At 40.3% G+C, this 19,531-nt stretch overlaps 1 protein-coding gene across 7 annotated transcripts in view; it reads right to left on the bottom strand.

The window, feature by feature from the left end:
- Window positions 1-933: 933 nt before the first annotated feature.
- The window catches only part of LOC150051232 (uncharacterized), a 31,744-nt gene continuing 13,146 nt past the window's right edge, over window positions 934-19,531 (bottom strand). For 4 of the 7 annotated variants that reach the window (XM_090350027.1, XM_090350031.1, XM_090350029.1 and 1 more), the window contains 10 exons: window positions 19,166-19,246; window positions 17,458-17,529; window positions 16,392-16,466; window positions 10,915-11,033; window positions 7,176-8,740; window positions 6,450-6,554; window positions 2,492-2,538; window positions 1,470-1,521; window positions 1,254-1,399; window positions 934-1,144 (listed from right to left, as the gene is read on the bottom strand). In XM_090350027.1, coding sequence (XP_090206153.1) covers window positions 1,015-1,144; window positions 1,254-1,399; window positions 1,470-1,521; window positions 2,492-2,538; window positions 6,450-6,554; window positions 7,176-8,740; window positions 10,915-11,033; window positions 16,392-16,466; window positions 17,458-17,529; window positions 19,166-19,246 — 2,392 coding nt within the window. In that variant the 3' untranslated portion in view covers window positions 934-1,014. The other 3 variants (XM_090350028.1, XM_090350032.1, XM_090350034.1) reach the window with 3 other exon arrangements.

The raw sequence follows: 19,531 nt of genomic DNA, 5'->3' as shown, positions 1-19,531 counted from the left end.
CTGTCTATAGAGGCTTTGAAAGACCATAGAGGACTGGAACAAGAGTTCTCCTGAGAACTCAGCTCTCCCCACAATGAAAAGTCCCCTTCCCGAGGCTTATTTGCAAGCTCTGGTCTAAAGTGTGAAATTTTTCCCCTGAATTTTGACTCTGTTTAGCCCAGGGTATTCTGCGGGCCCCAGGAGAGCCAGTCTTACAAAAGCAGCCATTTTGGAGGAAAGATATGATCAGATTAGAAGTCTCCATGTTTTAACACTAGAATTTAGGTAAGGTTTTCTATTTCTGACCTCATACATACAGTGCTGGACAGAGCAGTGCTGCCCACTGAGTCTGGTTTCAGGACAGAAGAGACTGCTGCTTTTAGTTCCTCTATGCAAGCAGTTTCCCATCCATTTCCTGGGCTCCTGAACCACGTGAAGTGAGCGGCTCCAGCTCCCTTGGAGGAACTTTCCTAAACCTTCATTCTTAACAATAGTCTCCATAAGATCTGGATACTCTGTTTCCTCCAGATATTCTGTTTATTCACTTCCTTGAAGGGCCTTTCCACATGGTTTTTGTCCCCTTGAGGATTCCATTGACCCTCCTTCATACAGTCCATATCAGCCTGGATTTTCTAGATTTAGAGCTTAAAAAGGTAGGCTGTGCCTCCATGTTTATTCTTTCTTTTTAACCTCACATCCCACACATTCAAGGTATGTTTCTGGTTTGTCAGAAATTGATTACACTGGGGGAATGTGGGTAGGATGTCCTCTTTAGGGGACTGAGTGAAAGAGTTTAGAAGCCTGCTGAAAGCTTGACTCCAACAGCAGCCCTCACCATAGTCCTACCCTTTCTGCTATGACCCTTTTATCTTCATATATATATATATATATATATATATATGTTAGTACCACACATGGAAATGGTTATGAATTATATACAATATAATCCAAGAAAATTGTATATAAAAATATTAGCCTGTTAGAAAAATGGGTATGTAATAAGCGATGCTGAGAGGCTAAGTGTAACAGTATCAGTTATGAGGGAGGAAAGTTGCCACAACACCCAGGATCGCCAGTCTCATCATTTGCAGCAGATGGTGGGGCTTGTGTATCTGGTGGTGGTGGTGATGGTGGTGGAACTTCTACATTGGTTTCACTCTGCTCCCTGTGGAAAGAACAATAGCAGCCTTTCAATATTGAAGGAAGCAACCCAACTTTCCCTTGCTTCCCTCCCCTTGGAGCTAGGAATGTTGAAATTGCCCCCATCCATTTACTCTTTTTTCTTCTTATGGGAAATATCATCCTCATCAGAAGAGTCTCCGTCATGTAGCTTCTTGGCCATGTTTTTCTTTCGTGTGGCATTGAGAGGTCTGTACATATCCCTCAGCCAAATTGGCTGCTTTAAGAAGAAGAAGCAGTCCTAGGAAATACAGGAGAAATGTTAATTGAGCATTCACTTTCCTTTTCTGGGTACAGAAAGAAGTACTTGCCTGACTTGCAGATTCTGATGAACATTTCCTTCGCAGAAATCCAAAAAAGCTCCTTGGGGGAAGAGGAAGCAGACAGTGAGTGATTTGTGCCATTTTCCATGTCTCTCACAGAAATAAACACCTGTGCTTTGGTTCATAAGACAATGAGCAAAGGCTCTCCTAACCTGGGGCTTGAAAACAATTCCATGCATGCAGACAGAGGTTGTAGGAGATTCTCATGCCAATCCCAAAGGTCTCTACAATGCAACTAGGGAATCCTGAAGTGTCGGGAGCAAGAGTGGAATCAAACTGTACTTTGATTTGCATCAGATAATTGCTTGATTGTCTTATTGTTTTTTGGCCTTCTCCTGTTCAATTGATCTGAGATTTACCATATGAATGTAACCCCCAACAGTTCCCTGATTAACCATCTGGATGTAACACCTGGCAGTGCCCTGGTCTCAAGAAGGGATATAAGCTTTGAGTTGAGAATAAACGGGGCGCTGCAGTTTTTGCCTGGGCTGCAGACCTCCCAGACCCGATGTGTTTGTCTCTCTTCTATTTTTTCCAGTCCCTGCCCCCTATTTCAGGAACCCCAATTTGCTCCCGGTAGGCCCCGGCACTGAAGGACTGTTGACAGAGAGTTATCCATGCAAGTACTGACCACCTCTGCCTCGCTATGCAACTACTTTTTTTTTTTGTCAGTCCTGGGCTTGAGCTCAGGACCTGAGCACCGTACTTGGACTTCATTAAGGCTAGCACTCTACCACCTGAGCCTCAACATCACTTCCAGCTTTTTACTATGTATGTGGTACCAAGGAATCGAAACTTGGTCTTCGTGCATGCTAGGCAAGCACTCTACCACTAGGCCAAACTCGTGGCCCCTGGGCAACTACTTTCCTGCAGCTAGATGAGACCTCAGGAAGCAAGAGTTCTCTCTAACTTGCATAGAGCCCTCATTGTAAGGCTAGGAGATAGAAACTGATGAGTTCTAGGCTCCTTCCAGTTCTCAGATCCTCACTAAAAATTTAAACTCCCTTTACCTTGAGGACTCTTCACTTCCTTCTGCTGATGTTCTGTGGGAATAAATCTGTTTGGGAAGAAAGCACAATCAGGATTATCCACCAACATTAAGTACTTTCAACTGCTTATTCCTTTATTTATATATTTTATCTACCCAGGAGGTGGCTTTATGACCCCAAGAATTCTGCTCCACTAATAGATCTTTTTCTCTTCCACAGGACCTAGCTGAGGGTCTTGTCTGAAGCTAGAATTTTAATACGTGGCATTTACTATTTTATATAAAATCCAACAGAAAATTCCTCATGATAGCTCTTTAAAAAGTACAGGAAATGCCCTTTAACTGATTGCAGACTTGCCTCAAGACCAAAACACCAGTATTATTATCAAATCAAAGAGAAGATTACTGTCTTTATTACAATTATTACTGTCAGGAGGCACTCCTATTGAAGACAACCAATGTAATGAAGACATAAATAGAGCACAAATGTTGGAAAGGAACCAAACTATTTTTATTTGTATATGAAATGATGGATAACTAAAAAATGCCTTAGAGAGGCAGGCACTGTGTCTCAGACTTGAAATCCTAGGTAATAAAGAGGCTAGGATCTGAGGATGAAAGTTTGAAGCCAGCCTGGGCAGGAAAGTACATGAGACTCTGACTTCCAATTAACCGGAGAAAAGCCGAATGTAGAAAAAAACAAAGCCCAAGAGAATCAGGAAATATTATTGGACTAATAACATGAAAATTCAGTGAAGTGGCAGAAACAAAATATGGAGATCAGCACCCAAACAATAGCTTTCCTAGGTACCCATGGGAATTAGAGATAAGGAAAGATACAACTTATAATAGCAATAAAGGTATAGAAAAGCATCTTAGAATAAACAACAGAAGATGGAGCATTGCCTACTGGAAGAGTGCTTGCCTAGCAAACATGAAGTGCTGGGTTTGACTCCTCAGTAACAAATACACAGAAAAAGCTGGAAGCAGTGCTGTGGCTCAAGTGACAGAGTGCTAGCCTTGAGGAAAGCCCAAGGTCAGTGCTCAGGCTCTGAGTTTCAACCTCAGAACTGGCTAAAAAATAATAGAAAGTAAGAAGAATAAACAATAGTAAAAATCTTGGATAAAACCTCAACATCACTGGGTGCGGATGGCTCATTCTTGTAATTCTAGCTACTCAGGAGGCTGAGATCTGATAATTATGGTTCCAAGTCAGCCCAGGCAGGAAAGTCCATGAGACTATTATCTCTAGGTAGCCACCAGAAAACCAGAAGTGGCAATGTGGCTCAAAGTGGAGGGTGTTAGGTTGGAGGGGGAAAGCTCAGGGACAGGGTGCATGTCCTGAGTTCAAAATAAAAATACAAAAACAAAACAATAACGACAACAAAAACCTAGTGCCATGCATGGTGTCACAGCTTTAGTCAAAACTGTTTGTGAACCTGGTTATTAGTACCTCAAAGCCTAGCTACTCAGGAGGCTGAGATCTGAGCACCATGGTTCAAAGCCAGCCTGGGCAGAAAAATACATAAGACTTTAAGCTGCAATTAAGTACCAGAAGTAGAGCTATGGCTCAAAGTGGTAGAAAGCACTAACCTTGAATGAGAAAGCTAAAGGATGGCATGTAGTGCCTGAGTTCAAGCCCCAAGAAGGACAAAAAAAAACAAAGCAGGGCCAGGAGTTTGGCCTAGTGGTAGAGTGCTTGCCCCAGCATGCACGTAGACCTGGGTTTGATTCCTCAGTACTACATACATAGAAAAAAGTCAGAAGTGGTGCTGAGGCTCAAGTGGTAGAGTTCTAACCTTGAGAAAATCCAAGGACAATGCTCAGGCCCTGAGCTTAAGCCCAGGACTGGCAAAAAAAAAAAAAGCAAACAAAGCATAACCTATTTATGAGGCAGAAATAAGAGACCTGTGGTCTCAGGATGGACTCTACCTAAAAAACACAAACAGAAATACTGTGAGGTGATAGATTAAATAGTAGGCAACTACCTAGCAAATATGAGGTTCTAAGTTCAAAAGTCATTACCACAAGAAACATTTAGCAGAAATATCAACCTACAATTTTAATATCTTGTTTTCAAATTCAAGGCCATTAAAGAAATTTTTTGCAAACAAACTCGATTAGGCCCTTTTTTGGGCAGATAAGGTATGAAAGAGAAACTATCAAATATATGTAAAGAAAGATCTAAGAGCAAGATCTAAACAAGATTGATTACCTTATCTTTACCCAATTTAGTAAGGTGCTAAAAGAACTGTTATGAAACTACTTGGACAGTTATTAATTAATAGCAGGCACTATTTAAGGTACAGGAAACACAGATCAATGGAAGAGTTCCATATGGTATTTTAAAACAGTGAAGAATGAACCATTTAGTAAGAATTGTCTTATGACAATTGCATATTCTTTTAGAGTGAAAAAAAATCTGTGTCTCAACCATACTAAAATATGAATTAAGGCTGTAACAAGAGCAGCTTAGGAAATCATGAGAGTCCACCTGTATTTCATGAGGTAACAAGAGTTCTCCATCAAGAGCACTAAGAGAGAAGGGTCGGGTCTGGCACAGGTGGTGATGCTAACTAGAAACTGTTCCCAGTCCTGGCCCCTCCACTGATTGCTGTCTTTTTTCCTAGTTTTACAAATCTCTCTTTTACATTAACCATGTTAGTGTTTTCAATGTCTTGGGATGCTTTACATTGCATTTTCATGTTCGAAATATTTTCTGGTATTTTCTTTAAGGGGAAAAGACCTGAACAGAGCAAATAAGGACTGCAGACTTTATCATCTGGTGAATTTGTGTTTTGGTACTTGGTTGATCTCTTTCATCTGTAGAAGAGGATGGATGAGATCTTCCTCCTAGGTCTTTTGTAAGGGTTGGATGGGACAATCTATGGAAACCATTTTGAACCATACTAAGTATCCATAATGACATGGACCTCCAGGAACATGTGACCATAGGAACCAAAGGCTCCTGACTAAAGCATCAGGTATAGAAACCTCTTTTCTAGCACAAGATTATTAAAAGAAAATATTGCCCACATTTTTTCCTAATGCTTTTAGGATCTCTCTTTCATTCTCTCTTTCTCTTTTTACATTTACTGAAATATATGTCTTTAGGTGAGAGACATGAATCTTTTGCCCCTTACTCCTCACAAAAGAGTTTGGAAGCTTTAACATTTGTTTCTTTTCTCCAATTAAGTAGAATATTGAAAAATGACATTGCAAAAATGTTTCTTAAAAGCCTTGCTTCAATTTTTTAAAATTTTATTTTATTGTTGGGGTAATATATAGAGGGGTTACAGTTACATTTGTCAGGTAGTGGGTGCATTACTTCTCACACTTGTTTTCTCAGGTTTTTGTCCCCATTTCCCTCCCTCTACCCACTCCCAATCATCTTGTTTTCCCCCCTTTCCTTCCCTATTTCAAACAAACATATATACAATATACCAGGTAACAAAGTCAGATACAGTAAACACATAAGATTAAACATAAGGGGAATAAAAGAAAAAAATAACATAGTGCATTAAGAACAAAGTAGAGCACATGGTTAGCTTGTGCCACATTCACCCTCCACCACCTCATCTCCTTTTTTGACCATTACTATCAATGGCAAGGAAAACATCGCATTTTCCTTGAAGGTAAAGAAAATAATGATATATATATGTAAATTAAAGGCAGTATAGGAGTTTATAGAAACTTCTAGATAAACAGTGAACCACTGGGAGATTCAGAAGGTCTGCTTGTGCAGTGATCAATTACTAATGGCCTTTGCCCACTGACCCTATGCTATCATATTCAACTCTGTACTAAGAAGAGAACCTACTTCCTCATACTTTGTTAGCACAGGACTAACAATGAGATATACTATTCTATCTGGAAAACACTAGGTACAGTCAAAGAATTACCATCTGGAAAAAGGGAAAATAGCTTTGGTTACAGAAACATGATATATTTGGGAAATATACATGCATGTTGGTACCTACCTCAATGAGACAGAAAATTATAATCAAAATCATTACTACTACAGTCACAGATATTGCCAAGATGATTTTGTTGTTATATCCATATCCCGGAACTTCTTGTGTTAGCTGAAAACAAACCAACAAAAGAAAAATTTTGTCAAGTAAAACAGATTAGGGGACTGGGAGTTTGGCCTAGTTGTAGAATGCTTGTCTAGCATAAACGAAGGCCTGGGCTCAACTCCTTAGTACCACGTACATAGAAAAAGCTGGAAATGGTGCTGTGGATCAAGTGGAAAAGCTCTAGCCTGCAGAAAGCCTAAGACAGCTCTGAGTTCAAGCCCCCAGGACTGTCCAGAGAGAGAGAGAGAGAGAGAGAGAGAGAGAGAGAGAGAGAGAGAGAGAGAGAGAGAGAGAGAGAGAGAGAGAGAGAGAGAGAGAGAGAGAGAGGAGAGAGAGAGAGAGAGATTAGGAGGAAGAAACCATGCAAACCCCAATTCTTTCAGGACAGGATCTGGCAGGTTCTTAAGGGATATGTTAAATTTAATGTGTTCTATGTCTTACTAATGTGCAAAATTTCTATATATTTCACATTCTTTAGACCTACTTCACTCTATGAAGAAGAGTGCAGAAAACTGTCTCATGACTGGCCAAATGACTTTGGACTGGACTAAAACCGGGGCAGTCCTCCTTCAAAGTGTATCTAAAGGATGGGGAAGTCAGGGTTTACAGGTCTATAGCTGTGCTCACCTCACTTGACTCCTTTCTTTCACCTTGAATTTCAGAGCTCTCACTGATATAGTTATCAGTTTTCCACTGGTCCGTATCCCAATCAGCTCTTGACACCTTGATTTCTTGCTGTTCACTGAGAAGCTTCATCAGCAAGCCTGTTTTGGAGATGAGCGTGGAACAAGCCATCTGCACTTCAGTCTCAGAGCAGTCAATTTTCAGGGTCCGGATAACATGAGATAGGAGCTTCCTTACATCATTATTGGGAATGAGGGGCCTCAGCTGCTGGTTTAACTGCATTTCAAAATGATCAGCAAAGGATGGAAATTGGGAATGGGTGACTACGGCTTTGACAGGTGAGTCAGTGCTTATGCTGAGGTATTCCCATTGTGCTTCCTTGCCTTCAATTGGCAGCATTACCTTTAATGCAGTCACAGTGGATCCCGGATTAATAAGATTTTCCTGAACTGTGTTTTTAGGGAGACTTCCTACTGGCACAGGAACATTTTGTGCAGGAATATTTCCTACCAAAGCATTTACAATCTGGTGTTTTACAGGAATGTTGTCTATAGAAGGCTTTGAAAGACCATAGAATTCAGGCAAGGGGTGCTTTTGAGAACTCAGCTCTGCCCATGATGACGAGTCTCCTCCTGAAGGGGAATTTATGAGGCTTCTTACTGCAGAAAATGGAGGCCTGTTTGCAAGCACTGGTCTGAAGCGTGAAGTTTTCTTTCTGACCTTTCTACTCAGTTTGGCCTTGGGTATTCTGTGGGCCACAGGAGAGCCAGTCTTATGAAAACGGAAATTTTTCTTGGAATAGATGACTGGATTAGAATGCTCCATATTTTTAACTTTAGAATTTGCCTCTTCCAAAACAAACATACTGTAGGCTAACTCTCTGTCTTTTTTTCTGACCTCATGTGGGGATTTTAGAGTGGTGGAAAAGGAGTCGCTGCTGTGTGAGTCATGATTCTGGAGAGAAGATCCTACTGCCTTATGTTTCATGAATGAGAGCTCTGTGTGCAACGAGTTTCCCAACAATTTCTTGGGCTCCTGAGCCACATGAGGTGGCTCCAGCTCCCCTGATGGAGGTTTCTTAAGTCTTCTTTTTTTTTTAACCGTGTTCTCCCCAGGATTCTGGGCACTCTGTTTTATCCACCTGCTCACTTCCTTGAAGTGCCTTTTCTGTATGCTTTTTGGCCACTTCGTTAGTTTAGTTTTATACATAGAGGTGTCAGATGCCTGCACAACTGGGGCAATCTCTGTATTGAGTTTTAAATCATTTTTGAAGTTGTCTTCATTTTGCACATTTGAGAAAAGCAGTTTAATTAAGGGTAATTCTGTTGAATGTTTATCTCCTACATGTCCTTGTGAGAAATAGGCCAATATATAACTTAGTGCAGTAAAAATATCATTCCTGTCAGTAATTTCTGTCTGCTCATTCATGAGTCCTGAGTATGAAACATAATTTTTGTCAGAATATTCCCTTTCTGGTTCAATAGTCAGCTCGGTGCTGGTATTCTTCTTGCGGGATTTTAGCACCTTCATGAATGTTCCTTCTGGGTTCCCTATTGATGCTTCTTCAACTGTCAGAAAGGAAGACACTGCTTTGAAAAGAGAAGGCTAATAGTTTCTTGTCACTCCATCACCTCACAACCCAGTTGAATACATTAAGGGTCAGAAAGATTGGAGTGTCACATACTGGGGTAAAAATAAGCCCAAACTTAAGCCTATGAAATGGCAACAACAAGGAGAAATTAGACAAGCCTTAACAAAGTAGTTACTCACTCAGAACATCTGAACACATAATTTTGTATGAAATATAGGAATTCTGTTAGAAAAGAACATCCCACATGCCTAGTAGTCAAAATGAATATTCATCCCAAGTAGCTTCTCTGTAGAAGAGCCATGCCTCTCCACATGCACATCCCCCATATCCTGTCCTGCCACAGCTGCAGGAGGACAGGCTTCTTCTCTGCACTTCTTCCATGTGCTGTTTTCTTCCTACCACACAGGCAACCATGACAAAGCATGGTCCTTAGGATAGCAAGGGCAGATGGTAGCCTACAGGTCCAGCTCTTCTTAATAAGAGGTCGTTAACTGGACTTTGTTCCACCTACCTGCCCAGTACCTTCACTTTAGCTCTTGATTCTATATGTCCTGTTTCCCTAATAATAGGCTCTACACTGTAGGAATACAATTTGGACAGAGGGTTGGGATATGCTAACTGATTTTCAGTTCCTGGGTTGTATGTGGCTGTACCATGGGTAAGAAACCAATAGAGTAATAGCAACTCTGACTAAATATGGCTTGAATTATACAAAGGAAAAAGATACATTTTTGTTTTGCATTACTGGGATTTGAACTCATGTCTCTGTGCTGGCTCGGCGGCATTAGCCGCTCCAATCTCACCGGTGTCCTTTTGGGTTTAGTACTGTTTGGTTGGAGTTTTCTGTTTCTCTTAGCCCAAGCTGGCCTCTAACATCAGTCTTCCTGTTTATAGCTGAGGATAACAGGCATATGCCACAAGAGTGATCTGTGGTGGGATCTTGCTAGATGTTTTTCCAAGCTTACTTGGGACCATGAATACCCTTATCTCTCTTTTCTGAGTAGCTGTGGTTATTGGCATAAATTACAACATGGGGCTGAAAAAGCTACTTTTCATTTGAAACCCTCCAGTGTTATTTAGGAAGCATCCAAAGCATTAAAGAACAGGAAAATTTAGTGTGCCATCCTGTGCCTAGAAGAATTAAACTATTTTTGTTGGTAGTGAAGGTCACAGAAGGAGGTTAGGTGGTGAAGAAGGAAGAACTCTGGACTCTGGTGAGTGCGCATTTGGGGATTAAAGTCTTGGGCATGGGTCTTGGTACTGGATTTCTCTGAACTAATATTTTCCTTCAGCCGTAAAACATAAAAAAAAACTCCATGCTTTGCCCATCACAGATATGGAAGGAAATAATGGTGGTAGTGAAAAATGGTTTTGAAAACTTAGCAATAATGGTATCTAAATAGAGAGTGTATGACATAGTTTGCCCTCAATCACCTGTGAAAACCTGCATTGAGCTACTGCATATGACATCAGTCATGTTTTTGGAGACTTAATTCTATCAATATTCAGAGAAACTGTTTTGAACACCTTACTATTCTGTAGATAGGCTGAAATTGAAGCAAGTACCTGTCACAGAGGCAAAGAACTTTTGAGACTTAAAGAATTGTACAGTCTACTTTGCACCATTTGAATAAATAATTATTGGAATGCAGAGGACCAGGCAGAGACAACAGTATCCGGAATGTAGCCCTCAATCATCTCCATTTTTTCTTGTATTTCCTTTTCTTGGCTCTTATGCATATGGACAATTAAATTATTCTACTATATAATCACTACTGAATACATGATGTTAAGCAAAGAAACAGGTAAGATTACTAAATAAATGAATCAAAAGAAAACATTTTTTTGGTGGGTCATGGGGCATGAACTTGGCCTGGTCGTTATCTCTGAGCTCCTCAGCTCAAGGCTACCACCTTACTCCTGAGCCATAAGCCCACTTTACATTTTCTAGAGGTGAATTGGAAATAAAAGTCTCTCAGTCTTTAATGAGTGCCCGGGCTCCCTTTGAACTTTAATCCTCAGGTCTCAGCCTACTGAGTAGCTAGGATTACAGGTCTGAGCCACCATGCTCAGCGAAAACAATCATTATTTAGAAATCATCACTGAGGGAAAGTTAAAAATGAAAAAATAAATATCAGGCAACAGACTCACGGCAGTGTGTGATGTTTGTCAGCAAGGCACTGTCACAATGTAGCTTGACTGTCTTGCAGATAACCTCAATATTCTTTTTAAATTGGCAGAGACAGCTTGCCATATTATATGGCAAGACCCTATAATTGGAAACACCAAGAATTTAGTTAATGGGGAAGGGGCTACTAAGTGAGAGAAGAGCCAGAGCAAAGCCAATAAACCCTTCTGGGTTTAAGGGTTTTTTGTCTTAAGTTTTTTTGAATGGTTATTATAAAGGTGATGTATAGAGATCTTATAATTACATAAGTCAGAAATAAATACATTCTTTTTGGACAATATCACTCTTTCCCTCACTATCTTCTCATTTTTCCCTCCTGTCTCTACCCACAAGTGGCATAGTTGATTTTGAACACAGTGTCTAAGGACTACAACTGTTGTATTTGCTCACCAAATAACTCTTTTCAATAATACAGGAAAGAGCTGTTAAAGAACAGAGCCTATGGGCTGGGAGTATAGCCTAGTGGTAGAGTGCTTGCCAAGCATGCATGAAGACCTGGGTTTGATTCCTCGATACCATGTACATAGAAAAAAAAAAGCTGGCAGTGGTGCTGAGGTTCAAGTGGTAGAGCTCTAGCCTTGAGAAAGCCCAAGGACAGTGCTCAGGCCCTGAGTTCAAGCCAAAACTGGCAAGAAAAAAACCAATAAAACATGGCCTGGATAGTTGAAGAGGACCCCTTTGGTAAACAACATCCCTTTAATATTGAAAACATACAGGAAGGAAGAGAGAGGCACCCAGCAGAAGGTTCAGCATAGGAATGGATGTGCTTCTAAAGCACATAAACTAACAGATTAGAACTGCTACACTTAGCTTTGTAAGTTCATCTCAGAAGCATCTCCTATCAACTCAAAGGCCTCTGAGTTGTGAGGGCACAGGAAGGAGGATGTCTAAGAAGAGTTGGCAAAGCCGTCAACCTCAGAGATCCCTGTTTTGGTTTCTGTTTGAAGTAGTATTAGAAATGAGACAGGGTAAAAACTGCTTAGCTCTTCCATATTATGTGCTTAGAAAGGAAAGGATCACATTGTCCAAAAAGTAGTAACTGAGCACATAAAGGAATAAATGGCAGGGGCAATGGCCCATGCCCATAATCCAAGCTAAGATCTGTAATTCAAGGTTCCAAACCAACTTTGAGAGGAAAGTCTCTAAGACTCCAACTAAACACTGAAAAAAAAAAACAACAAACTAGAAGCAGAGCTGTGGCTGAGGTGGTAGTTCTCTAGCCTGGAGCACAAATGAAGAAAACTGTGCCCAGCCACTGAGTTAAAGACCCAGGTGGGGTCTGTGCATATGCAGACACAAACATACACACACACACACCAAATTTAAGAAGGTCAAGGAACGCTATACATGCAGCTCAATAATAGAATGCTTGCTTCCCACATACACAGACTAATTGATAATAGACCTGGAGAGAATGATAGAAGTGGTGACATGGTTTAAAAAGAACACTCATGATTCATTCCTGATTCTTGTAACTGTGCTTCCACTGAATGTCAATATTACCATAATAATAATAAATTGTAATAAAATAAAATAAAATGTTACTAGGGTATAAATAATGTAAAGAAGAATCCATTAATACACTGTGATACTTAAAAAGATTGGGTGGTCTCCTGTAATATAATAATGCAACCTAATCTATGCAGAGGAATGATAGAATTAGAATGCAGCTTAGTGGTAGAGTTTTTGCCTAGCATGCACAAAGCCCTGGGTTTGATTCCTCAGTACCACATGAACAGAATAAACTAGTCCTGGTGCTTGAACTCAGGGCCTGGGCACTGTCCTTGGACACTTTTTGTGCAAGGCTAGTGCTCTTCCACTTAAATCACAGTGCTACTTCTGGCTTTTTCTGTGTGTGTGGTACCAAGGAATCCAACCCAGCGCGTCATGCATGCTAGTCAAGTATTCTCCCATTAGGCCACACTCCTCCCCCCCCCCCAGCAATAATCTTTACAGGGCAGCATTAGGCACGAGCCTGTTTTGCTTTCCATGTCTTGGGGAACACTGATCTTCCATCTTGTGCCTGGGACCAATTAGATTACATTATCTAGGTTCAAACAGCCTGCATCCAGGCTTGGAAATAGAGAAGCCCTCAGTGTGTTCTGTGACACCCAGCTTGTTTCCAAGAGGCTGGCAGCCCACACACATAGGCACAGAGCAGAAAGAGTTGGCCTTCTGCCCAAGGAGAGCAACTTCATTGCCAGACAGCCATTTCAGAAAATAAAGGATCTAGCTTCTGCTGAAGAGGGTCATGATTACTGAGTGGTCACTTTACACTGATTACACTAGCAAAGAGATCACAATGAGGGAAGCTTTGGGAATGAGCCTGATGGCTGAGATACCCCATCTGGGCCCAGGTCATAGGCTACTATCAGAGGAACACAGAGAGAAAGCTCTTGGGTCAGGATTTAGAAGTTGCCAGCAACTTCATTCTCAAAGTCCATTTCTGAAAACAAAAGACTGAGTCTCCTCTGTGTAAATAGCTCAGGCTGTAGAGTATCAGTTCACTCTGATGTCTAGCAAATAACCCATATGACAGGACAGTGACTGGGAGTGGCTCACAGATTAAAGAATATGATAGTCAGCTTTTAGGGATTTGGGGGTCATTTGGCTATGCAATTTTGGCAATGGAAAATGAAATTGAAGGATCAGGGCAAGATAGGAGCAATTGCAATCCTATAAACTGCGAGTGGGACATGCTAAGGATTTTGTGATGTGACAGAAGCCAAATCTTCCCAAACTACAAATTCTATGTTTTCCTTTCCAAGATGTTCTAGACAAGGTGGAACTGCAGTGGCTGATAAGATAGGAGGTTTCCAGGAGTGGTAGTGGGTGGAGTGGATTGACTGCAAAAGGCCTGACTGTGTGCCTTTTGTGGGTGATGGGAAGGTGATAATGGTTATAGTTAGGTGAACGCATCAAACTTTACACTTAAAACGTGTGAAGTTTTGTACTTTAGCAAAGTGGCAGGATACAAAATTAACCTTCAGAAGTCAGTAGCCTTCTTGTACACCAACAATACACAAACAGAAGGCCAAATCAAGAAAATGATCCCATTCGCAATAGCCCCCAAGAGAATAAAATACTTAGGAATACACTTAACCAAAGATGTAAAGGAATTATTCTATGAAAACTATAAAAGCCTAACGAAAGAAATTAAAGAGGACACTAGGAAATGGAAAGACATCCCATGCTCATGTCTAGGGAGAACCAACATAGTGAAAATGGCTATACTCCCAAAATTGATATACAAATTCAATGCAATCCCCATCAAAATCCCAAAGACATTCTTTACGGAAATAGAAGATATAATCCAAAGTTTCATATGGAACAAGAAAAGACATAGAATAGACAAAACAATTCTAGGCAAAAAGAGCAATGCTGGTGGTATTACAATACCAGACTTCAAACTCTACTATAGAGCCATAATAACAAAAACTGCTTGGTATTGGCACAAAAACAGACCAGAAGATCAGTGGAACAGAATAGAAGACCCAGAAACAGAACCACATACCTATAGTCAACTTGTATTTGACAAAGCAGCCAAAGATATACAGTGCAACAAACACAGCCTATTCAATTATTGGTGCTGGCAAAACTGGACAACCACATGCAGAAAACTAAAAATTGACCCTAGCCTGTCGCCATGCACAAGCATTAATTCAAAGTGGATCAAAGACCTCAACGTCAGACTGGAAACCGTGAAACTGCTACATGATAAAGTAGGAGAGACACTGGAACTTGTAGGCATAGGCAAAAGATTTCTGAACAGAATCCCAGGGTCACAACAGATTGGAGAGAGACTCGATAAATGGGACTACCTAAAAATAAAAAGTTTCTGTACAGGGGCCGGGAGTTTGGCCTAGTTGTAAAGTGCTTGCCTAGCATGCATGAAGACCCAGGTTCGATTCCTCGGTACCACATACATAGAAAAAAGCCGGAAGTGGTGCTGAGGCAAGTGGTAGAGCTCTAGCCTTGAGAAAGTCCAAGGACAGTGCTCAGGCCCTGAGCTCAAGCCCAGGACTGGCAAAAAAAAAAAAAAAGTTTCTGTACAGACAAAAACATAGTTGCAAAAGTAGGGAGACAGCCAACCAACTGGGAAAAGATATTCACCAACAATACATCTGACAAATGCTTAATATCTAGTATCTACAGGGAACTCAAGAAACTAATCCCCCGAAAACCCGATAAACCATTCACTAAATGGACAAGGGAACTAAGGAGAGACTTATCAGAAGAAGAGATTAAAATGGCAGAAAAGCATACGAGAAAATGTCATCATCCATGGCCATAAAGGAAATGCAAATAAAAACAACCCTAAGATACCACCGTACCCCAACAAGAATGGCCAAGATTTTGAACTCAGACAATTGCTGGCGGGGTTGTGGAGAAAAAGGAAACCTACTACACTGCTGATGGGAATGTAGACTAGTTCAGCAACTCTGGAAAGCAGTGTGGAGGTTTCTTAAAGACCTGAAAATAGACCTTCCCTACGATCCCGCCATACCACTTCTGGGCATCTATCCTAAACATCGTGACCCAAGATATTACAAGGACACCTGCTCAGCTATGTTCATCTCTGCACTATTCACAATAGCCAGGCGATGGAAACAATGCAGATGCCCTACTGCAGATGAATGGATACAGAAAATGTGGTATATATACACAATGGAATTCTACATAGCCAACAGACAAGATAAAATAATAGCATTCCCAGGGAAATGGATGAACCTAGAGCGAATCATGTTGAGTGAGACAAGTCAAGACCTAAGGAACAAAAGGTGCATGGTATCCCTAATATGTGGCTATTAAATCCAAAGAGTACAAGAGCGAGGACTCAATAACTGCATACCCAAAACTATGGACATGGTAATGGAAATATAAACATAACTATATAAACATAAAAACCATTGACTCTATAGACATACTATTTTATTTCTTAAATTAATATGTTTCTATGACATACAAACCCTTAGCCTAATTTTGATTAAGTTCTAAATACTAAGTCCCAGTGATTATAAATAGAGATTCCCTCCTTGAACACTTGTTTGTTAAACTTGTCATTTAAAATATGATGTAAAAATCAACATTAATAAATTCTTAAAAAACAAACAAAAAAATGTGAAGTTTTGGCAGGGCGTTTGGCCTAGTGGTAGAGTGCTTGCCTACCATGCACGAAGACGCGGGTTTGATTCCTTGGTACTACATATATAGAAAAAAGCCAGAAATAGTGCTGAGGCTCAAGTGGTAGAGCTCTAGCCTTGAGAAAATCCAAAGACAGTGCTCAGGCCCTCAGCTCAAGCCCAGGACTGGCAAAAAAAAAAAAAGTGTGAAGTTAACTGTACCAAAATGTCACCTTGATAAACCTGACCTTAGAAAGCAATAAAATAAACCTGATAAAAACAACAAAGTGATACAAACCTAAAAGCAATTGACTTACAGTTTTTCCAATGCAAGAGTCAACATGAGGACATTCTCCACTGTTGTAAGTTGTACCTGGGTTGTTCCCATGTCTCTGCAGGAGAAAGCCAGATATTTGTGATGAAACCCCAACTCAAATATTCTGTTCTTATAAAAGATCCTTCAGGAGCCAGGAGTTTGGCCTAGTGGTAGAGTGCGTGCCTCAGCATGCGCAAAGACCGGGGTTCCATTCCTTGGTGCCACATACATAGAAAAAAGCTGGAAGTAGCGCCAAGGCTCAAGTGGTAGAGCTCTAATCTTGAGAAACTTCAAGGACATTGCTCAGGCCCTGAGCTCATTGCCAGGACTGGCAAAAAGAAATATCTTTCAATTCCCTGGTACTACATATACAGAAAAAAACAGAAGTGGTTCTGTGGCTCAAAGGTTAGAGCCCTAGTCTTGGAAAATCTCAAGGACAGTGCCCAGGCCCAGAGGACTGGCAAAAAAGAAAGAAAGAAAGAAAGAAAGAAAGAAAGAAAGAAAGAAAGAAAGAAAGAAAGAAAGAAAGAGAAAAGAAAAGATAAAGATAAAGATAAAAATAATATAGCATTTATTCTTCTTTGCTTTCTGTGAAAAGTTATGTTTCTACAAGTGTTTGTCCTTCTAACTGTTTTGTCCTTTATACTTTTTTAGAATTTTCCTTTGCCAATAGCATTTTATTTAATTACATATTAGGTAAAATTAATTACCTATTAACTAAACTGACTTTCAAGTTTGGTGCTGCTGGCCTATCATTGTAATCCTAGCTACTCAGGAAGCTGAGATCTGAGAATCAGGGTTGGAAGCCAATGTGGGCAGTAAATTTTGTGAGACTATTACCTCTACTAAACTACCAAAAAAATCTAGAAGTGGAGCTGTGGTTGTAGAGTAGTGGCCTTAAGCAGAAACAACTTGGGGAAAGCACCCAGACCCTGATTTCAAGCCTTAAATGCAGCACGAAAGAAAAAAAAAGAAAACCACAGTGCTACTTCTTAGGCTCACTGAAAAATATTTAGCCTTTGAAAAACATAATCAAGAAGAATGAAAATCATCTCTGAAATACTTACAGGTATTTTAATGCTGCCAATTTAAAAAGATAGGAATCTTCAACAGCTGTTAGAGGATTACGGTTGAGAATTCTGATAAATGAAGTGAAATTGATATTATCAACATTTTCAGTATGAATTCATCTTCATGTAAAGTTTATATTCATTTATTTGGTTTGAAACGTGTCCTTACTCTAAGTCAATACTACAATCCCTAAAGGAGAGTTCCTGTGGAAACTGCTCACAATTCTAGGAAAGTCTGTGGAGAGTATAGGAGTAGAAAAGGCACTGATAGCAGAAAGTAAGTCAGGATCCTAGTACAAACCAAAAGTGATGACCAGAAGCATGCTAAGTCTGTGCACCTACAGTTCTCAATAGAAAAGCAATGCTAGAGAACAGGGAGGAATTATTCATCAGTGTTTCTCTCTGCATGCCTGCCTCCCAGACATTTCAGCAGTCAGGCATTCATTCGACCATGCAAAAGCAATGAATGCTAGCTTCACACATATTAGAGCAGCCATTGCCTCCCATGTCAGAGACCATTTGAAGATTACTTGCTTGCTGTCTTCTGCTGTAGCTTCCTAGTCTTGTATACCTTATTTTGTTCCCTTATTTGAAAAAAAAATAATGAATGATTATCATTTGGGGGCAACTACCCAGAACATCACAAGTCAGCATATGGTAAGGACACTTGCACATTCATTTTCTCTGCTGCACAATAGCCAAGTTATGGAAACAGCCCAAATGTTCTTCAACAGATGAGTAGCGATCAAGAAAATGTGGCATTTACACACAATAGAATTTTACTCATCATTAGAGAGAATAAGGTTGTGTCATTTGCAGGGAAATAGATGGACCTAGATAAACAAAGTTGAATGAAGTAAGCCAGGCTCAGAGAGATAGCACACAAGTTGTCTCTCATATGTGGAAATTAGACGTAAAAATATAACTAGGCATGATAACATGTATGGGAATGAATGCATTTACACACACAAAAACTGACTAAAGGCAGGTGGGATACCTCCTCTGAACAACTAAAGTACTGTTCATCAAAACCAATACCATTGAAATGGAAACAAATTTTGTTATGCTTTGGTTGGAGGAGTGAACAAATGCAGTCATTGTATTCAGAGTATACAATGTAAACTATAAACTATGTAACAGGTGACTATAGGTGAGAGGGGGAAAGTGGGGGAGAACTAAGGAAGGGGTGACATTGTCAAGAAGCACTATCCTCCTAACCTGACATGGAACTGCAACACTTTAGTAAAACTACTTAATAAGTCAGAAGCGGTGGCTCACACCTGTAATCCTAGCTGCACAGGAGGCTGAGATCTGAGCATCACGGTTCAAAGCCAGCCCAGGCAAAAAAAGAACCTGAGACTCATGTGAAGTTAACCTCTAGAAAAGGGGAAGTGGGACTTGGCTCAAGGGTAGGGCAGTAGCCTTGAGCTGAAGAGCTTTGGGGCATTGCCCAGGTCCAGGGGTAGGGTGGTAGCCTTCAGCCCAGGCTGAGTTCAAGCCCCATGACACCCCAAAAAAAATCTAAAAAACAAAAAAACTAAGTAATAATAACAATGAACATACTTTTAAAAATTGGAAAAAGTGACTGGATCCTAAAGACATACCTTCAGAGTTCATGTAGTTCTTACACCCAGATTATAAGGATATTAGGTTTTCAACACATAAATAGGGTCTAATTTGCATGCTTATCTTCTATAGCACTTACATGTGGTGTAAAAATGGCATTCCATGCCATGCCTGGAATGTTCCAAAGCTCAGTTCTGTGATTAGATTGCAACCAAGATTTCTAAAAAACAAAAAAAGGACATAAACCACAGGAGAAAGAAAAGAGACATTCTTTCAGAACTTTTTCGTATCACAGTGATTCTAATTTACAGACAATGAAACATGATTCTTTACTTCCCCATGCTTTAAAGAAATCTTCCTATGGACAATGCTAGCTGGTTATTTATGCCTCCATATTTACACATGCAGTGTGAAGTGACTTTCATTTACAAAGAACAGGTTTCCCATTACATAATGGGCTGTATAGTTCTTTGGGCCTTATCCTATACATGCAAGTAGGACACAT

This window comes from Megascapheus bottae, chromosome 17 (genome assembly GCF_031878675.1).
Source record: "Megascapheus bottae isolate mThoBot1 chromosome 17, mThoBot2.hap1, whole genome shotgun sequence".
Lineage (NCBI taxonomy): Eukaryota > Metazoa > Chordata > Mammalia > Rodentia > Geomyidae > Megascapheus > Megascapheus bottae.
The sequence above is the reverse complement of the archived record's forward strand: the minus strand, read 5'-3'. Positions and strand labels throughout refer to the sequence as shown.